We start from the raw sequence: 14,590 nt of genomic DNA, 5'->3' as shown, positions 1-14,590 counted from the left end.
AGCTGAGGTGAGGAGCCTGGGCTGCTGGCTGCGAATCTAGAGGCATCTTCTTCCCATTGGGCTGGAGGGGAGACTCCAGGCAGGGCTGGGAGCAACTTCGAGCTCCTCCTGAGGAGGTAACGGCAGGTGGCGGCACTGGAACGCAGAGCTAGTGAGGGCTCTGGGATAGGAAAGGAATCACACTTGCAAATCTCAAGTGGATGTTTTCGCAGCCTTAAAATAGGGTCAGCTGCCCTCGAGCTATCAGAGTGAAAAACACAGGAAGGGTGACTATGTGGAAAGAGAGTCCTTTCCTTAGTTGGCTAGCACATCTGCTGGGCCTGGGCAAGGATGGGTTGTTTCTTACCTGTCGCTGGCCTAAACACAAAAACAAAAAGCAAAACAAACTAAGAAACATATTGAGGGTGATGGAAAGTGATCAAAGCTCTTCAGCTTCCTTGCGTAACCGATTTGTGGAAGGTGTTTCATAAACATTTCATAAGAAGGAGAATTATGAAGAAAACATCTCCCAACCTGCCTGCAATTACTGCACAAACTCTTCCTTACCAGTAGGAAGAAGGGGAGAGGAAAAAAAAAAAAAAAGTACATCTGTTTTGTAACTGATCTGGGAACTTTTGGCAAACATTCGGTTCGTGAAAACATCCTGCAGACATATTGAAAGCTGTAAAAAGCCAGCCTTACACGAGGAAGTTGGAAAGATTCACCTTAGCAGCTCTGATTTCACCGCATAGAAGGCCATACCCTTCCGACAGACTGACCCTCATTTGATTCAATGAATTGATGGTCAGATCCCATTGGTTGGGCAGGACGCTGGTTGCAGCCCACCTTATATAAATCCAGCTTATACACTGCTCACTGCTAATCTGAATTGGTCTTCCTCACCTGTTGGATACCAAAGCAGGCAGCATGAATGCAGCCCCTTTTGATGAGTGCTTCTGATGTAAGGTAAGCATTGCTCTGTCATCCTCTTCACAAAGGTGGGACCCACTGACTGATTCAGCACCCAGAGCCTCGGATGCTTGCCCCAAATCTAGGTAAGAGATCTCTGTGCCATGCCAGAGTGAGGCCGTTAAAGCCATGTCAGCCTTCTCCAGCACCAGTTAGTAGGCAGGAACTACGGTCATCATTCTAAGATAGAAGACAATCGTATTTGTTGTGTAGTTTCTATTTAGATGGTAACCTCTCTGAAACAGATATTTATCTGCCTTCATATCTGGCTTATCTCATAGTCAGCAACTCACAACTGTTTAAGAGTTTGACTTACTCATACCCATCCCTCCCCCTGCTGCAGGATGTTAAGGCTATTTTACTAGGTAGAAGAGGATCAGGTACACACAGATTTAAGAAAGTCTGAACCAATTGCCCCTCACCGAAAAAAACCAGCACAGTTCTTCCAGGGCTCAGTCACTCCCAAAGCACTATTCAATACAACAGGGTTGTCTGAAGCTGCCCAAATTGATTCGCCTGGAGTCAAGGGAGGAAGTTTTAAGATAGATAGAAACAGGTATGAAAACTGGATCCAAGGCTATTGCACTTAACTAAGCCTTCCCACCTTCCAATGGTGTAAGTGTACTTCTCTGTGAATTACTCGCACACGTGGGCACCATAAAATAAAAAATACACTAACAATAAATTATAGCAATAATAATAATGGGCTTGCAATTACTATTTCCACATGTACTATCCTGCACATACAGCAAGGCTTAACAGACACGCAGGAAGAAAGCAGAAAACCCTTATGTATTCAACCTATAACGTTTGATATGCTTTCACACTGAAGGGGGGGATTATTCAGAAGCGGGCAGCATGACAAAAAGGCAGTTAATCTCACGCTGGATGTCTAACAGACTATATCCTAAAGCTCAGCAATGACAGCACACTGGAACATTAAAATGCAATCCCTAACCTCAACACACCTGCACCACAGCTATATGAGGCTTTTCAGTTCATTAATTGAGGCCTGATCTGATACGCTTTATCCTCCGAGCTTCAGCTTGGGATGTTAGTAGTTGTGCCTTAGCTGTAGTAAAAGTGGGGGTGGAAATCAAAACTAACAGTAAGCAAGCCACATGCTTCACAATAGAAAATGAAGAGAACCACAGCCAGCTTTGCATTCACAGGCTTTCTGATACAGCATTTCCCCCGTGCTTCTGCATTTAAACAGAGAACAGGGCAAAGAAATAAGCCGCCCCCCTCCCCTGTGCTGATGACAAACCTCAAAAGGACCATATGTAGCACAGTAGGCTTCAAAAGCAGGTGCTGGGCAAGGGAGGGGAAGAACCAAAACCAGAGGTGGGAAGAGCACCTGCCCTGAATGGCCATGCTCCTATCAGTGCCTGCTCAGGTAAGCACATCCTGGCAAAGGGCTGCTCTCCACATTAGAAACTGCAGCCTCTGCAAGAGCCTCAGGAACGCAGAGGCTAACTAGTGCTTTTGGAAGGTGATCTATGCCCAGGGAGCACAGAACTAGCAGAAAGATACTGAAACGCAACCCCTTACAGCATCTTTGCTCTTACTGCTTGTACTCAGGCACGTGGCACCCTCTCTGCCAAAGCCTGTGGACAGGCCAAACTGGAAATACTTTTAAAAAGGGGAGGAGGATATGCCATTTTCTTGATTGAAATGGTGAGAACCTCCAAAAAAAGCAGAGAAAACAATTTTACCACCATTAAGGCTGTCAGTTCTCTCACATCCCTATTCCAGGACTCTCCCTGCCCCTTCCAGCCTAGCCATCCTCAGCCCAGGGGTCCTGCCCTTCTGCCCCGAGCTTCTCATGCGTTGCAGCACTGCTCCCTGCATTTCCCTCAACTTCACTTGCCCAACTTCCAAAGCTCTCCAGAACTCCACCTCTGCCTACACCTTTGTGCTTATCTTCTTTGCTCCCACCCTGGGCTGCATCCCTGCCCCTTTCCTTATCAATCCGATTTCACACACACCAGCCTTCACGGCTTCTCCCATGCCCTCTTGCATGCTCACACAGGTTTCCCGGAGCCTAATCACGTTCCTGTTGAAGTCAGCAGCAAAGTTGCCTTATTGGGCTTTTCTGGGGCCAGAACCAGACCCTTCACCATTCTCCTGCATGAAAAAACTCCCCTTTCCATGGATCTCTTCTCTAGGAGGAGGAAACTGTGATTGTTCTGGGTTCTCTGTGCTCTCCGGCTTCCACTCAGTCACAAAACATCTAAATACCTGGCACTGCCTCCCTGCTGTACAGTACCGATGTCCCCAGCTCAGTCATCCACGAGGAGGGCAGAGCAGTGTCCACCTAACGATTCATGGAGCAGGTAGCCCTCAGTAGCAAGGCGCCTTCCACCACATCCCGCCTTTGAAAGGGATTCGCTTGGAATAGGACGGCTCCCGTGACTGGGGCTGGCTCCATCCCAGCTCTGCAGGTTTCTCTCATTGGTTCCCAGTAGTTTTGGCACCGGTTCTTGCGCCCCAGGGAACTGGGGCACAAGAAGAGCAGCTAGAGGGATTGCATTAAATGCACACAAGTAATATAATTAAAAAAGAAAGGGAGAGTGAGAAAGATCAACTTTGCTGGAGCATCACAGGTTTTCATTTTGGGTGGAGGGGATGAAGTCTAGCTAGTGAGGGGAAGAGGGAGCTCAGAGCCAGTTCTGCTCCCAACCTGGTGGCTTTGGGCAATTTCCATGCGTTGGGAAGCAAGGCAAGAGAGTTTCTTGCTAGGATAAACCCAATGTCTGACTCCTAAGGGGCTGAGCAGCCCCAGTTCAGCCCACTGATTTCACATGGAGTGCTAGCAGATCAGCACCTCTGGGAAGAGAGAAAGTGCACTCTGATGTCAGGCTTCCAAAATTAGAGGCCTTGCTTGAAACCCCATCACCTTTACTTTCTTATGCTATGACTTGCCCTTCTGCAAAATGGGTGTAGGGCTCCACCCTTGCTGGGTGGTGCAGACTTTTGATTGAATTCTTGGAGCTCACCAGATGAAAGGCCTTCGAGAATTCAGAGTTCTCTCCTTATTACCGATGAGCCATTCTCCAGCAGGCACAAGAGTCATATCCATGCACAGTAGTTCGTGCAACTCACTGCTTAAAAAGGTGCCGGGCAACCTCAGTAGTGGTTTGACAGTGACAACCATGCCTTGAGCTTAGTTTCTACTGTGGAAGCAATTGTTATGTCCCTCTAGACAGGCCCATGAAACTAGGGCTTGTCCCCCATGAGCCTAGAAAACATTTCCCAAAGGGTGATAGAAGCCCTGTTGGAGCAGGGAATTTTCACAAAGAGAAGATCTATCTGTCTCTCCCTCATCTATAAGATAGCTTTGAAACGGCTGTACAACATATATTGCCAGTAGACCACGGCCACAAGTGTAGGAAATATCTTATAAACATAGGTTGTTCTTGAGCCTGGAGCAGGAAAGCAGGACTATGAACTGACTGCATGTGAGCTGGATCTTAAGAAACTACAATCCTGACACGCCTGAAGCATTGCTGGGTTGTTGTCAACTGTTATTGGCTAATATAACCAGTGGTATCAGTCCACCTCTTGAGAAGAAGATTTAAAAGGCCAAATCCTTCCTCCTGCTTCCATCCCTTTTTCCCTCATAAGCTTCCCCAGAGAGATTCAGCGGCCTGTTTTGGAGTTCATTCCCAGCCATCTCATCTGAGGGCCTCTGCAAGGCGCCAGAACAAAACTAGCTTGAAGAAGAGGTTCCTCTACATATCTGTCCTAAGCAAAACAGTGCCATATATAGAAACAGAGGACTTTCCCTCAAGCCAGGGCTTTCTCTGATGCTTTCCCAAAGGGCTGCATTTCAATGAAGAACCAGCACACATACAAATTTATGCAATCAGTCTGTCCCTAGGACAGAGCAAGGAGACTTCAAAAGGGAAAGGCCAAGGTAGTGTTCAGCTTAGGTGCAGTGTCAGTCAAGGCAGATACGGACAGCTGGGCTGATTTCCAGTTTGTGAAGGCTCAAGAGATGAAAAGCAGATGCAAGACTTAGGCTGATACCCCGGGGCAATGCAGAGAAGAGAGAGTGAAATCTGAATTGATCCCCAGAGGGGAGAAGGAAGCAGGATGTGAACCTCCCCTTGAGAGGAGGGCAAAACAGGACTGGGATGGAAATCTGGAGGGCAGACTGAAACCTGAACTACCCACAGGGAAAAGCCAAGCAGGAACAGAAATGACATATAGGGAACAAATGAGATTAGGGGGAGGTGGGAACACAAAGTGGAATGAAAACCTGAGAGAGATCCCTGGGGGAAGGGAAGCCCTGATTGAGCAAAATTAAATCTGCAGGGAGTTTTGCATCCCAGATATTAATAACAAACTACCTAGCGAGTTAGGCCCTTCTTTCCACCTTCAAAAGGATGGAAGGGAGGAAGAACTTGTCTGTGGTTGAGCACAAGACTATGAATCAGAGAAGCAAAGTCCACATCCCAGCGCTGCTAGGGAGCAGGTCCCTGGATTACAATACACCTTAATGTCCACAGGCAACTGTCCTTTAAAGCATCCACTGATTTCAGCTGCAATCACATCTTTGGGAAAAGCCAGGTAGTGAGTCTGTGTCTGCTTCACCTGTAAGACAGGGTTAAACACCTCCCTACCTTCCAGAGGCACCAGGATTCTAAATTCATTAGCAAAGTACCTTCAGACATGTGGGTGGAAAGTACCAAACAAGGTCAGAGTGTTATTAATGGCACTGAAAAAGAGCCACCAGTGAACTTAGATCTCAGGTGCAGTTTGCCCACTTTAATTTCTCATATCATGTTTCTACAGCACATCAGCTATCAAGACCTGAGACAACTCACTATTACCTGATGTGCAAAAGTAAGTATTGAGCTAATGTGCATATGCAATACAAGGCCACTTCAATTGCATGTCCTATTTTCTTATTTCGTTCTGGATGCTTCTGTTTGTGCTCTAAAGATCTCTCCTGCCCCAGCAATACATCCCCAAGCTACCTACTTCTCCCAGGTAAATCCATCCCAAGATCGTATTTCTAGGAAGCCTGTGGGAAAGAGATATGTATCCTTAAATCCCCCGATTGGTGCAAATTGAAGACAATAAAGTAATAGGAGTAAAGAACCAACAGGAAAATTCAAGCTGTGCTGAGCCCAGCCCTGGGCTGCTCAAGCACACTAATGCCTGCTTGTCTATCTTGAATATGGTAGAGTCTCACAGCAGCATCACCTTTACATTGATACGACTATCAAACCTGTCATTATCATTAAACAAATGACAGCCTGTCTGCAAGGGTTAGCCTTTTGCTGGAATGAAATTCCACGACATATTTGGATACAGAGCACATGTAGATCCTGCTAAGCCTTTTCTGCACTGGCAAGACATAACCTTTCAGCTTGATTTCAAGAAAGACATTCTCTTCCAGCAATGGAGTGCAGCTCTGTGTTTGAGAGCATGAAGGGGCTCGGAGAGCATCTCTCATTCCCTTCTCTGGAAGTAGAGGAGATAAGAGCCTTTGTTCCTTCCTAGCACTCAGAGACTGCAAGGACCAGGTGACATGGTCCTACACATCACTTCCCTGATGGAAAAGAAATCAGTGATTCAGCATCTGTGTATTTTCCTCCTCCAGCTGCAGATTGATGCACAGCACTATGTGCTGGGTTACCATGCACACAAACCCTGTCATCTCCCAAAATCATCAACCCTAGCTCTGTTGGGTATTCCAGAAGGCAATATTAACTGCAGGCAGAAGGTGAATTACCTGGATGTCTAGAACAGCTCTCTTCAGAGCAGCCTACAAAAACAAACAATGCACTATTTCCTTAAAGGCTGAATGCTGCCTGTACCAATGGGGAAATAAACCAAACAAGACCTGGTAAGACCGCATCAGCATCACCTGTTGAGGATCACCACATTACAGGAGGGAAAAGTTCTTGTTTCAACACTTTCAGTCAGACCTTTCCCTGGTCCCACACAATGTCCTTTCATGGCAAGACTCTGAGTAACTTCGTGAGTTCCTCAGTTCTGTCCCTGACATGCTCTGGACATGAGCCCAAACCATCAAGCAGCAGATGTCCCTATCCAGGTTGCCTGCACTGAAGGTGAAAGTTTATTACTGTCTCTTTGCATTTCCCTTGATATAAACAGGAAACAAACAGCATTAGACTCGCTAAATAAAAAGCCAAACCAGATAGGCAAGGCAGAAGATGCTGCTTTTTTCATACACACCCTTTTCCCTCTCATTCACATACAAATTACTGTTGCATCCAGGTGGGAGGAGAGTTTTAAGAGGAGAGGGGGGAAAAGAAATGTTTGCCAACTAGGTTGAGGGATCAGAAGGCAGCTTTCTCATAAAGCACAGGCCTGACCCACAAACTGCCTGAAAACCTCAAACTCCACAAGAGTTTCCCTCCTCCCCGTTTTCAGGGTGAGAGCAGCCACAGCAGGGAATTGGTAGGCAAGTAAGGGGTCTAACCAGGTCACTCCACCCTTCTCTTCCCGCCTGGAGCGTAACTTGGGAGGGAAACAGACCTGAAATGTAGGCCATCTACAAAGACTGCGGGAGAGGCTTAAACGATGTGAGATTTATGATCTTCAAAGTGATTAGCGCCCAGCACTCCAAATAAAGTCAAAGAGAGCTCAGCAGCTCTTGCATTCAGGTTGGAGTTGGGTTTCAAACCATACGTCTTGGCTTCAGTTTGAGAACTTGAATTGCAAGGTAACAAAAAGAAGAAAAGCCACCCAAAACCAACCTCAAACCCCAAAACCAAAATTAAAACCCCACCAACCTCCACCCCTAATGAAAGAGCGCAGCACCTGATTTCACATGAAAACACTTGGAGATTTCCATATCTCCCCTCTTCCTTTTTCTCGGCATTTGAAATCTACTTGGTGAATTGAAGATGAATTCACCAATAGCTGAGGTTAACCTGAAACGTGAGTGTATAACCCGTGTGCATTTAGGCTCCTGCTCATTTAAAATAGTAATAATAATAACAATAGTGGCTCAAGTCTGCACATGGCCTTGTGAGGGCCAAGAGAGGGAGACAAAGAGCCATTTGCACACACTGTGTCCACTCACATGGATTGTTACAACCTAGAAAAACACATCTGCAGACACTACCATGTGGGGAATCAGAGCAGATTAAAGAAAAACCCCAAACAAAACACATTAAAATTAGCTTTCTCACAGGCTTTTGCTTTGTAAATCTCGATAGGTCCCCAGTCAGGTTTGCTGTTCATTGACACAAACAGAGGTGCAGGCACAAATGAAAGGGAGTTTGTAGCACCCTTTTGGTGGAAGGGGAAAAGAAGCAAATGCTACCAAAGACTGTCATAAAACCACCATCTCTTTTTGGAAGCAGGACATTTCCATCAAGCAAAGTCTGGCCCAAATCCTACTGAGTGCGAAGCTGTCTGTCTCCACGACTTTACCAACATCTGCTTATTCAGTGGCATGCAGAGCACTAGGACCTTAAAGATAATGGGTCAGATCATCAGTGGCTGTAAATCAGAGCTGCTTCACCAGAGTCAATAACATTTCCTTGATTAACCTCAGCCCAGCTTCCAGTTCTAACATCTTTGTGGTGTTGCCATAGGAAAAGTTTGCAGCATGTAACAATCTTGTACTTTCATGGCTTATTTCTATCTTGGGGGAATTTTCTTTTATCACTACTTATAAGCAGATTGGATTCTTCTCTTGGCGTGCAGAAAGCCTGTGCTTTGGGCTCTGCAATCCACAGAGCTGGAGACACAAGACTTTTTGTTTTCAGCTGGGTATTCCAAAAACCTGGAAGATGGCTGAACATGTTAAGACACCTTTGATAGGAAGTTACGACCCACCCAAAGCCAGAGCAGCCAAACCAAACAAACAAACAGCAACTTGCTGACATCTGTCAGGCAAGAGCCACCAAGGCAAGCTGGAAGGACAGAAAAGCCATGGTGAGAAGCTTCAGCTGCCCATCTGCTGCGAGTAGGAAGCCTTTGCGGGCACTCAAGGAGGCAGGGGTTGCTTTTAGCTGTATGAAGCAGGAGGACAACAGCAATCAAAGCAAGGACAACGGTCCCTCACATGTTTACTTGCAATTAGGGCTTGCTTGCTCTGCAAGAAACACTTGCTTTTATCTGCTGTCCCTTTCCCCACTGTCTTGCAAAGAGGAATCTGTCACTGTAGGCAGGCCTGGTCTTGACCTGTGCACTCCAAGACCTCAAACCACCTCCTCTTCAGTCCTTGCTGATACTCCTATGAGTCAGCCCTGTGCTCTTAGACTTGCATACCACAGTGTTTTCAGAGCCAGTGTCACCAACAGTAGTAATGCATGGGGCTTTGAGGCAGGATTTGCACATTTGCCAGTGTAACTGAGGTCCCTTTTGTTTCTAAATGACAATGGGAAAAATTAAAAAGCCAGAAAAAGCCTGAAGCAAACGGTGATTTAAAGAAACTCTATAATTATCTGAACTTCTATGAAATAGGAAGGCCTGGAAACCAGAAGTTTAATCTGTCATCCTATCCCACAAGGGGAATTGTGAAGAATTTATGTGGTCTGTTTAATGGTAGCTTCTGACCTAACAGTTTTATCTCTTCGCAATAGCTGCTGGGACTCAGCAAGATGAGCAATTAAAAAACAATAAGTCAAGAAAGCAGGAGAATACCTGGTAACCCAGGAAGCGTCTTACCTGCCTGTTAAAGTCCAGCCCATTCTGTTCATTCCCTACAATGAAACAAACAAATATCTCAGTATTAATGACAGTCAACACCAATGTAAACTTCCCAGAACTTAGAACACACATAACCTAAGACACACTGCTGGCCCAGCTCGGTTTATTGTAAGAGCAAAGAGAGGAGGAGGAAGGTGGAGTCAATGCGAAGGCAGCAATAGAAATACAAAGGCAGCTTTTGCAACATTTGGAGGTATCAGCTTTTGCTGAAGTTAAACAGAAGAGCTTCTGCCCCGGAGATACCTGGCCAAGCAGTGAGGGTGGGGGAAACCTCACTGACTGCAAGGGAGATTCCAGCAGAGGTGAGCGGGAGGACATTACGAGTATCCAGGGAAATCCAGGACCAAGGCTCCGTACATAAAGGAACCGACTGTGGGAGAAGCTAGCAAACAGGTGGCCAAGGCCGTGTGTGAACCAGGGATCTTCGGGAACCCATGTGGCACCAAGTAATTACGGGATATCTAAAGGAACAGAGGGTGCCGTGGGGTTGTGCTCAAGAGGCGTCTCCTTGATTCCAAGAGAGATTGGCAGGCACAGGGGGAAAAATCAGACAGGTTTCAGCCTGAAGGTACCGCACAGGCCCTCACTCATTCCCCTTTGATGATAAACATTCCCCCCCCCCCCCTCCATCACACCTGCCAAATTCATCAAGAATATCACAGAGGAAAGGTTGTATGCTCCATAGATATGAATGCTTTAAGGGATTCCACGAAGCCTCTTTAGTTGCAAAGGCAACCCCAAGAAACCCCTTCCCTTTGCAATCCATTCCCTAAGTCATTCTCTTCTAGTCCAACTGAGTTTGTGATAAACAGCCTTAAATTGCTCACATCCCACAGGCGCAAGCCCCCAGGGCCTCTTCCTTCTGTTTTTTGAGTATAACGTTCCCCATAAAGCATAGCCCATGCCTGTGATCTGATCAAGCTTCAACACATCATGTTTTTCAGGAGTTCATTTCTCTCTTGCAAAAAGTTGGAAAGTGGTTAAGAGAGGTTCTGCAGGCAGGAGTGCAAATCCAGCTCTCCCACTGACTTGCTTTCTTCAGGAGAACAAGCCTCTATCCTACGCTAGCACACAGTTATTCAGCTTGCACCATACACAGTATTCCCAGATAAGTCAGCATTGTTCTTTGAGATCCTCAGGAGGAGCATGCTTGGTACAATTATTCATAGATGGCAAAATATTTTAGAGTCAAACCATAACAATTTCATGACACCCTGTTCTCTGCTATCTAGAAACAGCTCTGGAGACTTAATCTGTATCATCTTAACAGCACTGACTGTGGAAACTGAGCTGCCTTTGTTGCTTTTGTTAGGCTGAGCTGTAGGTCTTCTCTTTCAAGCAATACCACAGCACTATGTCATGGCAGAACAAGCTGTTGCCCCCCAGCTCTGAAATCCCTATCTTCTCATCATCTGCAACTCAACCTAGATCCAGCTCTGCACCTTCTCCCCCAGCCTGTCTGTATTTCTGCTGTGCTAGAGCCTGCCCTCCCTTCCTGTCTTCCTCCCGACCTTCTTCTCAAAGCTTTTTCTCTTCCCAGTCTCAGTCTTTATCTTCTTCCATGCAATTCCCTACTCTACTGCAACCTCCAACTTGCCACACTCTTCCGTGCCTCTCGCTGTAGCCATCTGCTCCCTGACCACCCCTCTCCAGCTGCTCCTGCATGGGGAATTCGTTCATTCATTGCGTTCCAGCTCTACGCCCCAAGAGCCAACAACTGCACACACAACGATGGGAATGCTGATAGTGTTAATAGATGATCGCAATCAGCATCCACACACCTGAGCAGGACTGTGTGAGGATCTTCAAGGCCTGCAGTTTCTACCTTTGAAACCCTTGGCGGGTTGATGCAATCTAGAGGCAGTAGCTAAAGGGAAGAAAGGCAAGGAGGAGAGAAGGAGGAAATAAAGTTCCCAGCTGCTAAAATAGAACAGGAAGGAAAAGGTAATCTTCTGGTTTCTTGGATGCAAGAGCTTTGCTCATGTTCAAATGCAGCGAGTGGATGAGGCAAGATTCAAAGACCTTGAGGGAAATCCCTAGGTGCCAGTGCTGATGGCTCTGAGTCACTATCTTACACCCCCAAACTTCCAAACACTTCCAAAACTTGGAACTTGAGATGCACAGCTGGAACAGAGTTTCCCTCTGCATTGCTACTACCATGCCCAAGTTCTCCTGCATATTGTTTCCTTCTTTTCCAAGCTCCCCATCTCTTACTTTTTCCTCCCATCACAAGCACACAGAGCTGACAGGCTTTTGCCTTTCTTTTTCCCTTCCTCTCTCACAAGGCCAGACACAGCTTCCTCCAAGTCCTACCCTCTTTTCTCTTGCACATCCCACTGCAGATCAGCAGGGGTGTTTGGGAGCACCACAGCCAGGTATTTTGCGACAGTGGAGCATATTGCAAATATGCATGGAGACTGACATTAACTCAGCCGTAGCTTGGGCGTCTAAGTCTGAGATAACCGCCCCAGGCTGTCTTGGTAGACAGCAAGGAGAAATAGGCACCTCCAGAGGCCATTCATCTGACCTATCTTAGACGCCTATCTTAAGCTGAGATGAACGGCCCTCTGGAGATGACTATTTCTCTTTATTGACTACAAAGGAGCCAGGGGCAACTAGTTCAGACTTAGATGTCCAATAGTGAGATATTTAAAACTGGGCGAGGTTATTTCTATTCCCAGTGGTTATGTAAATGGAAGCTGGATACACAAATCTCTTCAATGTTTCAGCAGGACCAGTGAGTGTTTGTGCACAGGTTTATTTGCAAACAAATCTTGCCTTTGTCTATTTCAGTAAAAGCTTGTGTTTGAACAAAATTAAAATTATCCCAGCTGCAAGCCAAGGTTTGGGTACAATAGGGATGACAACGCTTCTCTTTCAGTTAAATCAGTAACTTTCCTACAAATATTATCAAAATAGACTCCATTTTCTCACCATTTCTATCAACCTCAGGACTCACACTGAAGTAGTCATTTCTCTCCTTAAAGGAACGGGGCTGTTCAAACAATGAGGACCTGCACTTAAGATTTAATCTTTTCTAGCTCCAGGAGATAAAAAGAAAGAAAAGTGTAAGTGGCAGCAGATTCTCGGCTGCTGTAAACAGCCAGAACTCCACTAATTTTAATGGAGCTTCACACCAGCCAGCAACTTGCCTCTTGATACACCAGTCAGGCACAACGGATCCAAAATATCTGCTAGATGCGGTCCTGCCCTCCTTAAATTCCATCAGGCTGGGGAAGCCCTGGCATTTAAATGGAGAAAGATCACTCTGAGCCCCTTGCACTATGGTTCCCAGGAGCTTCCCCATCAAACAAGCCTTCATTCCCCTCTTTACATGTGTTCTGGACAGGGGGGAAAAGGCAACGATAAGCTCGGCACGGCAGACAAGGACTCTGCTGCTCTCCTTGGTTCACCTGGCAGCTGTTTTGCATAGCACTGGCATCAGATCTGGTGCGAGTTTGCCTGGGGAGGTTTCTCTGGGGATGGGAGCAGAAGAACAGTTCCGGACAGCTCCCCCCCACCCGCTGCCATTCCCCCTGCCTGGAATGCGGTGCTTGCCCTAAAAACCAAAGACAAGCGCTCTATCAGAACCGCCACGATTCCCACTGGAAGCCACCGAGCCAGTCCAGCGCTTGAGGATAAAAGCACCAGAATGGGAGAAAAGTAAAATCAAGATTGCAATGTGCCTTCATCTTTGCCAGGCAAACACATGCAGCAACATGCAGATGTCACATATAGGGAGTGACAACCGCCCATGGCTTTTCACTCCATGACAAAAACAGGGCTGCAACCAGAGGGCTAACCTTATACCCCTTCCCACCCAACTCCACACTTAATTCACCCCACGGTTTGATCTCAGCTGCACAGAGGGACAGGGAATTAAAAGGTGATTTCAATCTTTAACAGGTGTTGGGGAATTCCCACAGGGAATCAGTTTTCTGCCGCATGCATTCGGGAGGGAAATTCGGAACAGCTGAACGGCGATGGAGGAACAGTGCCAGGCAGACACCAGTCAGGGGATTCAGCTGCCTGGGCTCAGATGTCTAACTTTTAGGTGTCTAATTCTGAGCCAATTGCTCTAGGCTGCCTTTACAGCCATGTAGAGGAAGCAGGCGCTTCCAGAGGGCAATTCATCTTGCCCCCGAGACAGACGGCAGAGAGATGAATCACCTTCTGGAGATACCCATTTTCATCATTGACTGTACAAGAAGCCCGGGGTGAGCAGGTCAGACTTCAGCCTCAAAGTATTGAATATCTAAAATTAAGATTAATCTCACCTATCCCGAAGATTTTAGCACTCCAACTGATAAAGCACAACTCCATTAGAGACTGGCAAAGCAGGCCAGATGTAGAGTGCCTTTCAACGTACATTTTCTAGGAGCCGAGAAATACAGTTGTTAAACTGGGACAAAAATCAAATCTCTCACCTCGAACAACATAAGAAGTTAAAAGATTATCCAAGAGTGGGTAAAGAGTGGCAACGATTACTACAACTAAAAAAAATACTTGACCCACATATTCTAAGTTAGGCAAAATGCTCACCTGCACTGAGAAGGATGTGTTCTATTAAGCAAAAAAGGTATTCAGCATCAAATATACACTCAGAATTTCAATTCACTTTGGACTCTCAAGCAAATACCGAGTCATTGCCCTCATGCTACTGTTCCCAGTAGTCAGACCAGCTACTCCTCCAGAACCAGCAGGGAAAGCCCTTGCTGGCAGGAGCTCACTTAAATTGCCTTCTCTCCATTTTACTGGCTGCCCCCAATTCCCTCCAGCTGCATCCAGTGGCACTGGGGAGCAGAAACTGAAGCTGAGCAGACACCAGTCAGTTCCCTGCTGGGATGCTGCTCCCAAGGCTTACCTTAAGTGCTTTTGAAAGGGAGCAGGGGAAAGTGTGAACAGGATGGGGAGTTTGAGGCGGGCAGATAGAGCTGCA

General features: G+C 46.6%; 1 protein-coding gene across 1 annotated transcript in view; it reads right to left on the bottom strand.

Annotated features, from left to right (window-relative positions):
- The window catches only part of POU2F3 (POU class 2 homeobox 3), a 40,703-nt gene that overhangs the window by 14,881 nt on the left and 11,232 nt on the right, over window positions 1-14,590 (bottom strand). The window contains exon 4 of the mRNA XM_030505338.1: window positions 9,610-9,644. Within this exon, the coding sequence (XP_030361198.1) occupies window positions 9,610-9,644 (35 nt within the window). The remainder of the gene's footprint in view (window positions 1-9,609; window positions 9,645-14,590) is intronic.

The sequence above is a fragment of the Strigops habroptila genome, chromosome 17 (genome assembly GCF_004027225.2).
Source record: "Strigops habroptila isolate Jane chromosome 17, bStrHab1.2.pri, whole genome shotgun sequence".
In the NCBI taxonomy this organism is placed as follows: Eukaryota; Metazoa; Chordata; class Aves; order Psittaciformes; family Psittacidae; genus Strigops; species Strigops habroptila.
Note: the sequence above shows the minus strand (reverse complement) of the source record. Positions and strands in the feature narration are given on the sequence as shown.